Below are 18218 nucleotides of genomic sequence, written 5' to 3' on the forward strand. Positions count from 1 at the left end.
ATAGAACACCAACGCCGTGACTTCGAAGTGCATTGATCGGAAATGTAACGTTTTAAGGAGTGAAGAGACAAAAAGTATTAGGAGATGCGTTTGTGGTAGGCTGGAGTGAAACAACCCTTTTGTTGTGTCGTCTGGCGATAGACGTATCTACTACAGACGCTGGAAAGGAGCGTGAGCGTGCGTACGCTCCCCCCCCCCCTTTCGGAGTACACCCCCGTAAAACTTCGATCGAAATTGCCTTCCCCCCTCGTTGTTTCCCCTCGAGCGGTTGGCTAGTCGTTCTCACAAAGCAATAGGTACCTGCCTAGAGCGGTCATCAGCTTAGACGTCTTTTCAACGCGATTTTTGCCGGGTTTTCGGATTTTAAATATATTTCTTTTTTTTTAAATTAATTGAAAAATTAGAACGCGTTATGGTGAAACGGTTATCGCTCTTTGGATTATCGCTAATCCTGACGAATGGATTAACTTGGATTAATTGAACCGATACCGCGTTATTAAAGTGTGAGCTGATTAGAAACTGGAAAATATTTTATCAATGTTTTACAACGGTTACCAAATGGCCAGTTCAATGGGATACTACACGGCTAATAGTTTTAGAAGGCAGAAACGCAAAGAAATCAAAGAAATTTCGCGCCAAACCTCTTATACCGTTGGTTGGGGTACGATATTTACAGTGTGTTTTGCGTATTTTGTTAATTTAAATTTTTAACAACGTGTTGTTTATTTGCAGAAGAGTTCGTAGCGCATGGCCAAAGCGTCAACTGCCTGGCTTTGGGTCGGAGGTCAGGCAGGGTCATGGTGACCGGAGGGGAGGACAAAAAGGTCAACTTGTGGGCCATAGGGAAACCGAATTGTATCATGGTACGTTGCATTTTTTTTTGGGACTATGTGTTGGTTTAGTTTAGTGTCGGTTTACTATTGAATTGGTTCGATTTATAGAGTAACAATGGTTGACGAAACTATCGAACTTTTTATTTTGTTTCGGTCGCGATGTCATGGTCTGTTAGTCGGCGTGTCCCCGATTTTAACCCTTCTGAAAAAAATCCGTTTTGGCACATAGATACTTGCCAATAACTTTGCCGTCCACATGTTCGTTGAAGGCTCGGAAGTATCGATTCTTCTTTGTGACAGAAAATATTTGTAGTTAGATAAACAAGCTCTGAATTAGTTTTCAACCATGGAAATAATTTATTAGTTAAATAATCTTTTAAAATATTTAATTCTTGACGTAATTTTAAAATAGTTTATTCTTGACGTAATTTTAAAATAGTTTATTCTTGACGTAATTTTAAAATAGTTTATTCTTGACGTAATTTTAAAATAGTTTATTCTTGACGTAATTTTAAAATAGTTTATTCTTGACGTAATTTTAAAATAGTTTATTCTTGACTTAATTTTAAAATAGTTTATTCTTGACGTAATTTTAAAATAGTTTATTCTTGACTTAATTTTAAAATAATTTTTCTAGACTTAATTTTAAAATAGTTTATTCTTGACGTAATTTTAAAATAGTTTATTCTTGACTTAATTTTAAAATAATTTTTCTAGACTAAATTTTTAAAATAATTTTTCTAGACTAAATTTTTAAAATAATTTTTCTAGACTAAATTTTTAAAATAATTTTTCTAGACTAAATTTTTAAAATAATTTTTCTAGACTAAATTTTTAAAATAGTTTTTCTAGGCTAAATTTTTAAAATAGTTTTTCTAGACTAAATTTTTAAAATAGTTTTTCTAGACTAAATTTTTAAAATAGTTTTTCTAGACTAAATTTTAGTTTTTAATCTTGGCTAAATTCCTGATGTTGTCTTTATTTTGAACTATCAAAAATTTTAGACAATTTTTGGAATTAGGTAAAGAATAATTGGAATAGAAAAACACCTGTGTGTATACTTTAATAAATGACAATAAAAGACAACTTTAAAATTACACCGTAAAAGAATGCTTGAAATTATGTTTTTAATCTTGGCTAAATTCCTAATGTTGTCTTAGAGCTCTGCGTAACAGATAAATTAACTGATAAAATTTCCATTAATCGAAAATATTTTGGTTAACTGTTTATTTATGGATATTATCCATGGATAAACAACGATTTAACATGCGCAAAATAATTTATATTTTCGGATAATTGTAGGTTATGGATAAAAATAAAATAAGTGGTTAATTTTTATCCAAACGCCGAACTCTATGTTGTCTATATTTTTAATTATCCAAATTTTTAGACAACTTTTGGTATTAGGAAAAAAATGATTTAAATTAAGTTTTTCTATCTGGGCTAAGTTTCGCTAAATTCCCAATGTTAGCTATATGTTTAGTACCTAATTTTTAATATTTAAATTATTAAAAATATTTAAGACGAATATAAGGGCTGAAACTAAGTTTATATCTGAATAATTTTTTTTATATTTGGTTTTTTAGTTTTATCAAAATAATGAAAATATTGAATATAATGGTTTTCGTTTTGAACTTTGGTAAATACATTTTTGGGTATTTGAACCGGCTTTGAATCATCGTAAACCAGAAAATAAACTTGTAAAGGCTGTCACCCCCCAAACGATAAAAAAGCAAAATGTTGGAAAAATGGTGGTTACGCATGAATCGGATTTGTCGCGGTTTCAACGACCTTCCCCAAATCCATATACCCCGTTGCGTGATTACTGGTCTGGGACATCAGCCGTGAACGGAGATATATTACATCTTCTTTATCTGTTACGTTTTAGTGACGAATTTCGGAATTAATTAAAACTCTAATTCGCATCACCTACTACGAAATAATTTCCATTTTTGAATTACGAAATGTCTCGTGTAAGCTTTAAGGAAAAATAATTAGCATTTTTTTTTAGCCCGTAAATTAACAATCTCTATTGACTTAGTTAACGTCCAGGTTGTGTATCTTATTGAGAAACTCTACTTTCATGTACGCGTACTTTGCGAAGCCAACTGAATGATCGCACGCTGAGTTTGGCTTCTTGAGTAGTCCAAGGTTGCTTAGTGGGTCCCTTATAACTCGATTATCTTCGCTTTAGATGGCATCCTTTTTGCACCCACCATACCTATAGCTTCCGATCGCTCTTTTTAAATTTCCAGTATTTCGCAATTCTTATCTGCCTGTGAGCGACGTGTACAAAAATGTCTTAACAGATGGTTTAGAATTTTGGGAAAATTCCTACGCTTTCTTGGCCATTTTTATAGTAAAAAAACTTGTATTGGCTAATAGTTTTTTCAGACGATGATTAAAATGGTTAAAGTTAACTTTTTATACTGAAATTTAATCGAATTAATCTGTTTTCTTTTATACTGAAATATATTAGAATTAATCTGTTTTCTTTTATACTGAAATATATTAGAATTAATCTGTTTTCTTTTATACTGAAATATATTAGAATTAATCTGGTTTACTAAAACCAATTTTCTAAGTATCATCTGGAAGCTTTCAAGCAAAAGAAATTGCGCAAAAATTTATATTTTATTTTGAAAATTTACCAAGGCTTCCCATCATACCTCAGGAATGCCTGCATTCTGTAAACCACCCTAAAATCTGTATTTTGTACCTTAATTAACTATGGGCTTTTATTTAATACTTAGGTTATAAATAATCGAGCCAGTTATCGTGATAATGAAATTCGGTTTTCAAATAAATATCTAATTTTGCTTTTAAATGATCTTTATTTGGTTGCTATTATCAAACGTTACGTACCAGTGTTCGAAAAATACCACCTTTTTCGAATATTGGGTGTGGTAAATATTGGTTTACATGGTACAGGATTGGCTGATTTAAATAAGTGATTTTTTTAAATCGTTGATTCAAATCACTCAATGTATTTCAATGGGGGAATAAAAATTGCCCAAAAAAAAAAGGTTCTTAAAAAATTAAAATACATAGAAAATCTGAGCAAACTAAAATATGAAATAATAATTAAAATTATGATTTCATTTAATTCAAGATTGCCTAACTGATAAAAGTAAAATATCCGTTAATTATTAATTGTATAAAAACCAATAAAGTTATTGATTTGATTTTAAATAAAATGCTAACCCTGACATTATATTGCAATTCCAAAAAGGGAATATATCAACTTTAGGAGACTTTAAAACTTTCATTACTCTACAAGTCTGTTTTAAAGAGAGGTTTTAGTTTTAAATACTGTAAATAATTCATGGAAATATATTGTTTACCACTTCTCCCATTTTATACCATAACGGTATTTACCACTGTTAAATACTACTTCGGAAACCCTGTTTGATACCTATATTACCTTATTTTTACCATCGAAAGTCTAATTATTTAACAGATTTTGGTGGGAGCTAACGTTTCCAAATATAATATCACCCCGTTCTTTAGAGAAAAACGCTTGTTCAGGATTATGAGTGATTTTTTTTAATGAAATTTACGGTAAAACCGGCCCAAAGGACCATCGATCTTTAAGTCATCGAAGTTTCAACCCATCGATTTCGTTGCTTCTAGGAAATTATTACTTAAAAAAAAGCATAGTTACGTAGGCTCGTTTTTCTGCGGAATGTATTTTGGTTGGAAGTAAATACCTACGCTTCGCGATACCCACGTTATCCGAGAAAAACCAGCCCTTTTTGCAAACGAATGTTCCTTAGGATGTTTCGCACTTTGGAAGCGGAAATTCTCAAAGTTTATTATAGCTTAGCTTTTTGCCCGCTTTTCGGAGTCTGCTATTAAAAACACTTTGTTTTTTAACCCGTTCATTTACGGGGGTAAGTTATTAAATAGACCGTTGTAGAATGTTATCACCGCATTAAACCTGCCATACTATACTTAAATTTATGTAAAATTTATTGAAATTTGTCCTTGAGAAAAAAACTATTAAACTATTTATTCCAAAAGTAGGGATGCACCGATGTGGGTACAGCCGATATATCGACTATTTGTGGCCAATAATGTCGGTCGATATTAACTAACAAGGGGAGTACCTGAGGTGTTTATTTCCGGTTTGGTTCAAAGTTGGGCGTAATGTAGACCGATACGAAATTTCCCAAAAGGAGACGTTGCACTACCCATTCGATTTGCCATGGCAACCGAAAATGTTTTTGACCACTTAAAACCAAAAAAAAATTCCATTTTAAAAAAGCATGGGATTATCTCGGTTTCAAATTTGAAATAAAAAATCGTAGGTCTAAATTAGGTCCGACTTTGTAAGTTATCTATCATAACAGTAGTGTATGTGATAAAATCATTTTAAAAGTCGGTTCAGTACGCTGTCATACCATTTTATTCTAATTTTTCATGGAAAAAAGTTTCATATCCGAATATGTTTCTTTTCATTTTACTGGATACATATTTTCGATCACAAATCGAATATCGTTGTTTTTTTATTTGTTTACACTCGTAACCTCCTGTCTAAAAAAGTATGATCTAGCTTCTGAAGTCTGGCGTTCGTGGCGGGCCAATCAAATAAAATATTATTAATAGTTAATCGAGAATTTTCTTATATTTCCTGAAAATATTTTTCTAATATCTGCCAATATCGGCTTCGTGTTTAAGACGATATTGGCCGATACCGATATTAAAAAAATAGGCTGATATATTGGTGCATCCATACTTTAACTATACCCCAAATTATATTAAAAATATTATAAATTATATGATATTACCAGAAGTAAACGAGCTAATTTTCCATACTGAAGATAGTTTAATTGATTTTATTTCAATCCCCACCTAGTTATATTTAAAAAATTTCAGTATGCTACAATTTTGGGCACTTTCTACGTAAAATATTTCTTAGTATTTTCATAATTCGTGTCAAGCTTTAGCTCCCATTTACATAGCTTAATATTTCTGAAATTACCAATAATAATAATAATGTCCAGCGACCATCCGGTGAAACCCTATCATGGCACTGTCTAACTTGTTTTCATACGCAACCGCTTGACAATGCCCACGCACGGTGGCCTGGATTTGAATTTTTCTCTTGCCTCTGCTTCTACGCTTTATCAAAATTCTCTCTAGGTGATTTTCATGAAAATGAAACCCTCGGAAGTTCACAACCGCGCGCGTTCTTCAACGGCTCTCCTTGTTGAGAAATAACGTCGGGGGGAATGTTTGTGGCGAACGTTTCAACGGCTCTGACCTTTTTATCATTTCTCTCGAACGCACCTTTTGTTTTTTCTTCTTCCACCCCAAGTTCCGACCGATTTAAAAAAGAAGTCGTTAAGAAAAGAAACGCGCTTTTGCAAATCCGGCGAGAGAGTGGAAGCCCATTGTCTTTCCCTTTCCGAAGATAGCGCCTCTTTTCAGCCACCTCTCCTATTCTTATGCATAAATATTGGCGCTTTCCAACTCGCTGAATTTTAAAAGTTCCGTTCATTAGAGACCCTTTTAAATTAGACGTTTAGAAAGTGACTAGTCAGTTGCCATGGAAACGCAGGGCCCCCAGGAGGTCCGATAAAGTCTTATATTTTCAAAAATGTCCGATAAAGTCTTATATTTTCAAAAATGTCCGATAAAGTCCTATATTTTCAAAAATGTCCGATAAAGTCCTATATTTTAAAAAATGTCCGATAAAGTCCTATATTTTAAAAAATGTCCGATAAAGTCCTATATTTTAAAAAATGTCCGATAAAGTCCTATATTTTAAAAAATGTCCGATAAAGTCCTATATTTTCCAAAATGTCCGATAAAGTCCTATATTTTCCAAAATGTCCGATAAAGTCCTATATTTTCCAAAATGTCCGATAAAGTCCTATATTTTCCAAAATGTCCGATAAAGTCCTATATTTTCCAAAATGTCCGATAAAGTCCTATATTTTCCAAAATGTCCGATAAAGTCCTATATTTTCAAAAATGTCCGATAAAGTCCTATATTTTCAAAAATGTCCGATAAAGTCCTATATTTTCAAAAATGTCCGATAAAGTCCTATATTTTCAAAAATGTCCGATAAAGTCCTATATTTTCAAAAATGTCCGATAAAGTCCTATATTTTCAAAAATGTCCGATAAAGTCCTATATTTTCAAAAATGTCCGATAACGTCCTATATTTTCAAAAAATGTCCGATAACGTCCTATATTTTCAAAAATGTCCGATAACGTCCTATATTTTCAAAAATGTCCGATAACGTCCTATAATTTTGATATTTTACTCATTTCAAATCCCGCCACTCACGAGGAGACTACCCGAGGTGATAATCACCGATTTTGTTGAAACTAGGTGGTTGTGTAAAACTTATTGGAATATGAAATTTCACCAACGGAAAAGTTGCAATGGGTATTAGTTTTGCCATGTCAACCGAAAATGTTTTTGACAACACAGTATGTATATTTTTCCCATTGAAAATAACATGGGAATCTGAGCACTTCCAAGGTAAAAAAATAATGATAATAATTCAAATTAAAAATTGTTAATTTTGATCAAATTCAAACAACCTAATTCCATTTTATTAATTTCGATAAAATTCGTTTATTATCGTCGATTCGGCGATTAGTTGGCAAATACAACTTTTTTATCTTCATATTTCGCTTTTCTCCATTTATACCGATTCTGAACAATTTTTACATATTTTAATCAAATTGACCAAAATTCATCAAAATATCATAAAATTAATTTAATTTGTCAATTTTTATCTATTTTTTTTTTGGTTTTGCTATTTTTCACAGGGGGGACCCTTAGAAGTGCTTAGATTCCCATGTTATTTTCAATGGGAAAATATACATACTGTGTTGTCAAAAACATTTTCGGTTGCCATGGCAAAACTAATGCCCATTGCAACTTTTCCATGCAAATCGGTGATTATCACCTCGGGTAGTCTCCTCGTCAGTTAAATTGCAAGATTTAGCTATATGATAAATTCCTATACAAAGTCATTCTAGTCTATACTTCTGTTACAAAATTATTTTGATTTTTACCCATTTCCCATCTATACAATAAGCGGTATGGTATATATTTAACGAAATACATTAATTAGTGATTTGTTTATCATTAACTTAATTTGAATTTAATATTATATCGTGATTAAATTACCATACTCCGGTTTGGGTGCTTATGAATGCGATAATTATAAGGGTGGGTAGGGAGGGTGTCACCGGAAGTCGAGTGTGTTGGTGCAATTAAACCGAAAAGAACCAGTTTGTTTATACCATGATGGTAAGTTTTTCCCTCAAATATTATAATCGGACATCTTCTCGTAACGCGACGTAACGAGGCCCCAGCAAAAAAAGTAAGCGTGCAAAATTTGCATCTCCGCAAAACTCAGAACCGTCTAATACCCTGGTACCAGGAAAAGTTAATTTCTCTTATAATCTTCACGGGTTTTATCCTCACCGCATTTCGTCATAATTATCAAATTCATGTATAATTAGCGTTTAAAATTAGCGAGAATATTTACTTATAATCTTTGTTTGTGGAATTTCGTCGAATATCTGGAAATTCACGCTGTATCGAGAAATTGATCATTTAACTAGAAACGCAATTTAGATAATGAAAGCCATTCTTTGAAATACGATGCTCGCTAATTTTTTCCTCCGAAAACGCTTAGCTGGCAATGACTGGTGAATACTGATTTGATAAAAGGTATATTCGTCTCACCCCTACCACTCAAACTATCTCTCATTCGCGTCCAGCCGGCCGTTCTTTGTTTTAGTGGTCAGTTAAAGAGGGCGGTCAGTTTTCGGACGAAAAGGGTAGACGCGACGGGGTGGGGACCTTCGCTCTCCGCGTGGGGGGGGGGGGGGGTTGCTGCGGAGAGTGTCCGTCTACGGCCATTGACCTTCATGCCAAAGTGCGTCTCTGCTAGGATTTCCTCAACTGTATCGGAAAGAGTCTCTCCCCCGTTTAAATCTTACGCCGAGGCTTAATGGAAATCTATTTTGTTTTGGATTTTTTATTTAGGCTTAGCAAAGGCCACTAACCTATAGTTGTTTTTTACCGATTTCTCGGGTTTTGTATCTCGATAGTTCAAGTTATGATATGAAAAAAGGTTTCTGTTATGTGGTAAATGTTTTTTTGGAGAAAGTTATTTATTTAAATCGTCTATTATACTTATAATATAATTATTTAAGTAACATCGTAATACCAATAAGTATGATAAGTGCCGTATTAACCCATGGCGGGGGCCCTAGCATGGGTCCCTGCTCTTGGTGGGCCTAGTTCAAGGGGGTCTCGATCAATTTATGTACGAATTAAAATTGATGACGTCACCCAGATGAGTCTCAGTTGTTTTTCAATATGATCTCATCTGGCTGACGTCACGATTTTACCTAGCAACGCAAAAGCCGTAATATTTTGTTAAAAAAACCACGCGATTGAGGCAACCTTATAGTTCCCTTTTTTACAAACCTTGGGCCTAGTTAGCCTTACGGATAATGTGGCACGAGTATGACAATTTGCAAACATTATCACCAAATTTATTTTGATTTTCAAATTTATTTTATTCAGTACAGAGCCTTCTAGCTAGGGACAACAAACACAGCACTGCCCACACAAGGAGAACGCAACCCGTCAAAAGTCGTGGATTTTCTTGTGTACATTTTTCATTGGCTAGACGCTTTAGCGCCTGCTGCCGTCGGAAGGGGCAAATTCGGAAATTGTCTTCTCCCCCGTCCGTATAACGTTCAGCGTAAAGGCTCGTGACGCTCGTCCAATGAAATTCGTACACAACCCTTCGTTAGCGTGTTTAAAGGCTAGCTGCGTTCTCCTTGTGTTTGTTGCTCCTATAGCTTCGTGTCTAAATATGCCCAAGGAGAAATGTACTGCTACCAAGGACGAAAATATACTACTCAGTTCGGTTACGAGTCCAAGTCTGAGCTGGCTGAAAATGTACGTGTCGAGAAAAAGGTTCAATCAAAAAAATAACATTAAAACCATAGGAAGTCTCATACTTATGATTATTATGTTACTTATTATATATTGTTTTTATAAAAATAGTTTCGGTAGCAATACCAATTCAGAGCAAACTAAATTACAAGTAGTCATTATTTTTATATAAGATTAATTTGAATTTTAGTTTAAATTACCGCCGCACACAAATTATCAAGATTGATATAGTCATTTAAAATAAATAATAGATAAATAACAAAAATTGGTTTAAATTAAATTGATTAAAATAAGAAATTGGTTTAAATTAAATTGATTAAAATAAGAAATGGGTTTAAATTAAATTGATTAAAATAAGAAATGGGTTTAAATTAAATTGATTAAAATAAGAAATGGGTTTAAATTAAATTGATTAAAATAAGAAATGGGTTTAAATGAAATCGATAAAAATAAACAGTTGGTTGAAATAAAATCGATTAAAATAACCAGTTGGTTGAAATAAAATCGATTATATAAAAAATCCGATTTAAATAAATAGATTAAAATAACCAGTTTTTTTAAAATAAAATTGATTACGTAAAAAAATCGGAGTTAAATAAAAATAAAGTAAAAAAAACTTGTTTAAATTTATACCAAAACCCCAATGGTATATTTTCGTACTTTTTTTTATTTCAATGCGGGTATTTTTTATTGAGTGTGTTCCGAAATACGGTTGGTGGTGTAAAAGAAAAGCATTCCGGAGATATTTTTAAATCTTATCAATGGAAGGTTAATTATGAGGGCGTACCGAGTATTTACAAGCTGTTGGAAATACACGTAAATTCGCTATTTAAAACCGTAGACAAAAGCCGCGTTCACACTAGACACTTTGGAACCGTTTTAAAACGATTTCGAAAGTACAAATTGTAAAATTTTGCTGTCGAATGTATTTATCGTATGGCTATTAATACAGTTGACTCCGAAAATGTTCAATTTTAGCTTTCGAAACCGTTTAAAAACGGTTCCAAAGTGTATAGTGTGAACACGGCTTATATGGGTGAAAACTACTCCTTCCGCGTTGAGTTTGCAAGTTCTCTCGCCACTGGTTAAAGTGGTTTTCCCCCGAGTTCTTAAGTTTAACTTTCGATAAAAACTTGTTGAGGTGAACGGTAATAGTGAGTGTAGAAAAAATTGCAAAGAAATAGCTTATTTTAATCTTTTTCGTTTTCGTTTCGATAGATTTGAGACCTGATAGAAATATTCTTGTTTTATTCATAGTGACAATGCACGGGTTAAGACACCTCAATAAAACGTGAACGGGGAAACTTGTAGAGGTGTAGATTGTACGTATACACTCGGCTACAATTTTGTCCGTTCACGTATATAAAAAATTATAAAATTAAACCATATAAAAAATATGGTTGATTATAAATATTAAACTTAATTTTTTTTATTCGTTAAGATTTAATTTAGCGAAGGAAACACATTTGAATAAAATTAATTTAATCATATTCAATCACTATAAATAAAATTAAACGATATAGTTTTGTTAAATATATTCTTAATACAAAAAACTTAAGAGGTTAACGGTAATAGTGAGTGTAGGGAGCTGTTAGCTCGCTTCGCATGAAGCGCTTGCCACCACCCTCCTACGCATTGTAACCCGGCCACCTGTTTAAAGGCATTAAAAGTGGCTAGATGACTTGGCCTATGGTGGTGCCTTGGGTATTAGCCTAGCTGATAATTATTATATATCAGAGGAATAACGACTCTAGATTGAATAAGTCTTGTATCTGATTAAGTTCAATCTGACTTACCGGAAATTAATAGGTCAAAAAATAAATAAATCCTCAAAGTTGCTACTCTTCTATATTTTCTAATTTTAATTATTTTTAATTCAGTCTTTAACATTTAACGTGCATCGCTGAAAAAATACCCCCAATAAATCAATTTTTAAAGCTTCAAAATTTATTAAAAAATATACCAGTGTTTCCTTGTAGACTGAATTTCGAAAATGTTAGAATTTGGAACAAATTCCTTAGATTTAAGATTCAAAGCGGCGTTTGTGCCTTTGGGGCGGCAGACGACGTAGCCGATTGCAATGATGACCTAGGGCAAGTCATAATGGTCGATTGTCCCCTAAACGGTTTCTTCCTTGTGCGATCCCAACTTAAACATCCTTCAAACTTTCCCACCGATTCTCTTGGCGAAATTGCCTCCAAAGGCAGAAAGTATGCAATATAATCGTGGTAATATTTTAGCAAAAAAAAAAAGATTACCGGTAATAGGTAATAAGGAGAAGTTATCTCCAGTTTTGACCCCAATTTAGCGTCGCTAACTGACGGGGTCAACAGATTCAACCCCTTCTCGATCATAATTTATCCGTCGTGAGGTGATTAATATCACCCCTGGAGACAGTGACGAGCAGGTGCGTAAACCAGTCATCTTTTTTACGGCATATTTTTTCGCGAAAACCTTGAATTTTCGACCAAGTTTTCCCCTTCTTGTATAACGAGGACGAGGGTAGACTGTGTATCATTTTAATTTCGTAGCATTTTCACGCTAGTCGACTTTATAAGACACGCGAAATAAGGCCACCGAAGGAAGTATTGTTTCGACGTTATCTGTCCCAATCGGACAACGGACGCTTTTCTACTATAAAGGAGAGAATACCCAAAACTCATTGTCTTAAAACATTACGTATGAGAAATTGCTGCTATTTTTCTCTCCAATCTCCCGTTTCAAGCCGAACTAATTGTTTCATTGTTTAGACCTTGGCGCTTATGCCTTTTTCAAAAACGTTACTTTCCCGATTGGGCTTAAATTATGTCAGTTTCGCTGGCTATTTTGTCTCTGTTGGCGGGTGCAACTTGGTCCTTTATGAGCTGCCATGGCGGGTTCCTATCTCTCATCTAAGGTTACTATTTTTAAATTTCAATGTTTTCAAAGTTATCTTAAAGTCCTATTTGTAAAAGCTAATTTTTAAACCAACTTTGTTAGCAAACTAGGTTTTGAATTGGGAACGTTTGAAATATTGTCGTAAATATAATAATTTTATACTAATCTTTGTAATTGAACAAATAGTTATATTAATACCGGGCTGCCACACGTCAGGGAAATTTAAAATGTCCATAAAAAGTCAGGGAAAGGTCAGGGAATTTTAAGAATTGGTAAAAAGTCAGGGAATTCAGTTTTATCTTTTTTAAGGCGATTTTTCTATAGATCTATCGGAAATTCGGTTATTATTATTATTTAGATCCTTGAACGGTTTTTTAACATTGAAATAACTTTTGTACTGAAATAAAGGTTGATTAAATTTATTAACTTCTGATAAATGTTAAAAAAAAACGATAATTTTGGCCTTAAAATGGTCGGGAAGAGCAGGGAATTTGAATCTGAGAATATTGTAGCAACCCTGTAATATATTAAACACCTTCATCGTAAGAGATTTTCAGTAGTACGTGTATTTTTTGTAAGAAGGAAGTGGTTGTCTTCGGCCGTTAACGCCTGAAGTTTTCGTTAGTAGATTTTAAAAAATGTACTATACCATCCTATATTTTCAAAAATGTACTATACCATCCTATATTTTCAAAAATGTACTATACCATCCTTTGATTTTAGCCAAATCCCCGAAAAGTCCTTTAAAAGTCTTATAATTTTGATATTTTGCCCATTTCAAATCCCGCCCCTCAGTTAAATTGTTAGATTTAGCTATAGGATAAATTCCTATACAAAGTCATTATAGTCTACACTTTTGTTATTGTTAACATGGTTAGCTAGTAGTATATTTTTGTGATAAAATTGTTAAATAGTTTTTGTAAGTTAAAATCGAAGATATAGATTTTGTTTTTAAATGCATAAAGTTAGTAAATGAAATGGCATATAAAGTCCGATAATTTAAAAAAGAATCCTACCAAGTCCTATATTTTTAGAAAAATATCCTAGAAAGTCCTATATTTTTAGAAAAATATCCTAGAAAGTCCTATATTTTTAGAAAAATATCCTAGAAAGTCCTATATTTTTAGAAAAATATCCTACAAAGTCCTAAATTTTTAGAAAAATATCCTACAAAGTCCTAAATTTTTAGAAAAATATCCTACAAAGTCCTAAATTTTTAGAAAAATATCCTACAAAGTCCTAAATTTTTAGAAAAATATCCTACAAAGTCCTAAATTTTTAGAAAAATATCCTACAAAGTCCTAAATTTTTAGAAAAATATCCTACAAAGTCCTAAATTTTTAGAAAAATATCCTACAAAGTCCTAAATTTTTAGAAAAATATCCTACAAAGTCCTAAATTTTTAGAAAAATATCCTACAAAGTCCTAAATTTTTAGAAAAATATCCTACAAAGTCCTAAATTTTTAGAAAAATATCCTACAAAGTCCTAAATTTTTAGAAAAATATCCTACAAAGTCCTAAATTTTTAGAAAAATATCCTACAAAGTCCTAAATTTTTAGAAAAATATCCTACAAAGTCCTAAATTTTTAGAAAAATATCCTACAAAGTCCTAAATTTTTAGAAAAATATCCTACAAAGTCCTAAATTTTTAGAAAAATATCCTACAAAGTCCTAAATTTTTAGAAAAATATCCTACAAAGTCCTAAATTTTTAGAAAAATATCCTACAAAGTCCTAAATTTTTAGAAAAATATCCTACAAAGTCCTAAATTTTTAGAAAAATATCCTACAAAGTCCTAAATTTTTAGAAAAATATCCTACAAAGTCCTAAATTTTTAGAAAAATATCCTACAAAGTCCTAAATTTTTAGAAAAATATCCTACAAAGTCCTAAATTTTTAGAAAAATATCCTACAAAGTCCTAAATTTTTAGAAAAATATCCTACAAAGTCCTAAATTTTTAGAAAAATATCCTACAAAGTCCTAAATTTTTAGAAAAATATCCTACAAAGTCCTAAATTTTTAGAAAAATATCCTACAAAGTCCTAAATTTTTAGAAAAATATCCTACAAAGTCCTAAATTTTTAGAAAAATATCCTACAAAGTCCTAAATTTTTAGAAAAATAATCCTACAAAGTCCTAAATTTTTAGAAAAATAATCCTATTTTTTATATGGAATGAGTACATTACAAAATGCGCGCTACATTTGAAAATCGGAATTCAAAATTTATAATTAAGAAATTTAAAACACGGCGGGCCACGTGTTGGCCATCCATGATTTATAAATATAAATCTTAAGTGCGTGTGCTATTTTAGACAAATATACTGGATTAGTTGCCAGGTTTTGGGCTAGAAACTCAATTGTAGCCCAATCTAGTTATTTATTTTGGCTATTTTTCAAAGATTTTTTCCGGTGTTTGAATTTGTCTCTTATATATCTTTAAGGTGTTTTTAATGGTTCTTTTGTGAAAAACTGAAACATTATCTCACATGTAAGTGATGCTACATATCTGAAAGATATTATTTACACCATTTAAATGTATTTACTGATTATTAGTAACTTTTTGCAACTGACACGGACTTAATTCTAAAAAAGTGATATTTAGGTAACACTGACTCTGAGAGGTAATATTACGTTTAAAAGTAATTGAAGCGAAATTAGTAAGTGGATCTCGTAATTGAAATGGACGCGGTGAAAGCTTTTTGAAAGAATGGCGAGGAAGAGAAATTTCGTATAAATTAGCGGCGTCCTCATTTTCGCTATCGCGGAAAAACGAAGAAAGCGCTTTCTGTTAATTAGAGACGCGCCTTTCTCCCGCTCTTCCCCGAGATGGGATTGCTATCGGCAAGGTTCCCTGGCCTCTCGCGCTTATCGAAATGGGCTGTACCCCGATAATGACTCGCGAGTAATCCACATATTGAAATTAGCCGAAAACCCGTTATTCCAAACCCGATTTTATACTTTTTTTTTAGAATTGTACACTGTAATTTAGTAGAGGAACCGTTGTTTAGATTTGACGTTTTAAGTTTTGTTAAAACGTGTTTTAGAACTCGTCAATTCATGATATGAATAATGATTTTTCCCGTTAAGTGTTACCCATAGCCTAGATAATTGTATTCGGTTTTTTTTTGCACGCCCATATTGAGGTCGTGAATGTGTCTGGTCAGATTTAGCGTTTTAGGATAGAATTTACATTTTGCCTTTAACCAATACTGGTTCCAGCGCTGCACTTTTATGTTTTGATATTTAAAATTAATTTTCGCGTTAGTACAGGTTTCATACAGGACATGGAAAAGGCGGAGAATTTGAAAATGGTTCCGAAAGGTCGGGGAATTTGAAAATGACCCTAAAAAAATCAGGCAATAATGAAATGAAATTTTTCTTTAGGATTTTACCTTAAACCGGTCATTTATTCTACAAAAATGACAAGGAAAAATTTGGCAAATTTGTCAAGGAAAACCTGGAAAAGTCAGGGAAATACAATCAGAAAATTTTGTATATAGTTCACTGGGATTTTGTAGTCAGGGGGTTAAAATATTAGTATAACGGTTAGGGAATTTAATTTTTGGTGGCAAATTTAGGTTAAAATAGGACAATTTTGGCTCAAAATAAGTCTCCGTAAATGACCAGGTAAAACCTGGAAAAGTCAGGGAATTTGAATCCGAAAAAACTGGCAACCTTTTATAATGCATCGTATAAATCCATCCAATTTGTAATGGTATACGTGAGCAGCAGTTGCGAAAACAAAACTACGCTTTGATCTTAGGCAAAAGATGAAGCAGTTTATTATTTAATTTCAAAAATAATTCTAGAGACATGTAGAGTTAGCTATTGCGTCAGGACCAAACGGGCAAAAAGGTTTCAACGATTTAAGTTTGGTAATTCCGTTGACACGGGGCTTTTGTAATTACAAAGCGTTTTTGGAGAGAAAGGCAGAAACGAGTGTATCATATTTATGGTGGATCACCTAATTTAACATTTTGGCCACCAGGATTATCACAAAACGGAATACACTTCATAGTATTTCATACCAGAAAACACGGATTACTTGTTAATACCAAAAACGGATATTAAATGTAATGATTTAATGTAGCAGGGTTGCTACACGTCAGGGAAAATGGGGAATTTATAAATGGGCCTAAAAGGTCAGGGAATTTTAAGTATTTGTATAAAATCAGGGAATTCAGTTTTATCTTGACACCTTTCTAAGGTAATTTTTCTTCCCGATCTATGGCAAATTGTTATTATTATTTAGATCCTTTGTTGAAATAACTTTAGTACTGAAATATAGGTTGAATAATCTTATGAATTCTGAAAATTGTAAAAGTTAAAAACTGTCTAATTTTGGCCTTAAATAGTCTGGAAAAATATAATCAGCTAGAATAATACCCAAGGCAGCACTTTTGGCTTAAGTCATCAAGCGCCTTATAAAGCCTTTAATTCAGGTGGCCGGGTTACAATGCGTAGGAGGGTGGTGGCAAGCCCTTCATGCCACGCGAGCCAACAGCTCCCTACACTAACTATTACCGTTAACCTCAACAAGTTTTTATGGAAGGGGAAATTTGAATCTGAGAATATTGTGGCAACCCTGAGTAGGTAAAAATATCTAAAAATGACAGTTCCGCGTGTCATTTACATATTGAATTTTCATAAAGTATATCAACAACGTATTTTCTATAGAACTATTTTCTGATCTATCAACTTAATATCAATAGTTAATCTTGGTCACGTGATATTTTCCGTTTTTACTTCCGTACACATTGCAAGAAGGCAATGTCCTCTGTCCCTTTCAGCACGACAACGTAATCTCCCCAATAATAATAGCCTTAAACGTTGCCTCCCGATCGAACCAGTTGGCAAACCCTTCCTCTCGACTAGTAATCTATTTTCTTTATTCCGCTCAAAAATACATTACGTAACTGTAGAACGTGCCAAAGTGTGGATTAATTCGTAAACATGCGTGCAAGAACCCATTGCGTGTGTCACTAATAAATAACTTAATGGCAATTCTGCTAAGCTTTTGTTTTTATTTCTCTGTATATATTGAGGGACCAACCATTTCAGTTAAGATTGTACGCCATATCTTTGATTGACAACAATTTCCATAGATTTATTTTTATTTCGATTCCAAATAATTTTATGATTTAAAAAAAATCTCAATTTTAATATTCTCATTAAAGATTTCCCGATTTTTTACCTCGAAGCCATAATTTCCAGGTATTTTTTACTGATTGCTAAAGACTCCTGATTTCTAATGATTCCAAATAATTTTATTTCTAAAATAATAGATTTTAAAGATTTCTCGATTTTTATGGATCTTTTCTGATAATTTTTCATTTTCTTAAATTATTTTCGATTTCTTTTCAAATTTCACAGATTTCTTAAGATTTAAACAATTTTTTAATTTCACAGATTTCTTAAGATTTAAACAATTTTTTAATTTCACAGATTTCTTAAGATTTATAACAATTTTAGGAAATTTTTTATTTTAAGAAATCTTTGTAATCGATTTATCCCCTAAATGAACACCAGTTTGATCGAATGGCTGTCCCCTCGTTATAT

The 18218-nt window shown here is 32.4% G+C and overlaps 1 protein-coding gene across 3 annotated transcripts in view; it reads left to right on the top strand.

Moving 5' to 3' along the window:
• kat80 (katanin p80) overlaps positions 1-18218 on the top strand; it is a 68576-nt gene that overhangs the window by 3455 nt on the left and 46903 nt on the right. For 2 of the 3 annotated variants that reach the window (XM_090158032.1, XM_090158033.1), the window contains exons 1-2: positions 285-661; positions 733-863. In XM_090158032.1, coding sequence (XP_090014158.1) covers positions 538-661; positions 733-863 — 255 coding nt within the window. In that variant the 5' untranslated portion in view covers positions 285-537. Of the gene's footprint in view, positions 1-284; positions 662-732; positions 864-18218 lie in introns of those variants that run through there. The other variant, XM_090158034.1, reaches the window with a different exon arrangement.

The sequence above is a fragment of the Leiobunum rupestre genome, chromosome 9 (genome assembly GCF_980474605.1).
Source record: "Leiobunum rupestre chromosome 9, qqLeiRupe1.1.hap1, whole genome shotgun sequence".
Taxonomy (NCBI): domain Eukaryota; kingdom Metazoa; phylum Arthropoda; class Arachnida; order Opiliones; family Sclerosomatidae; genus Leiobunum; species Leiobunum rupestre.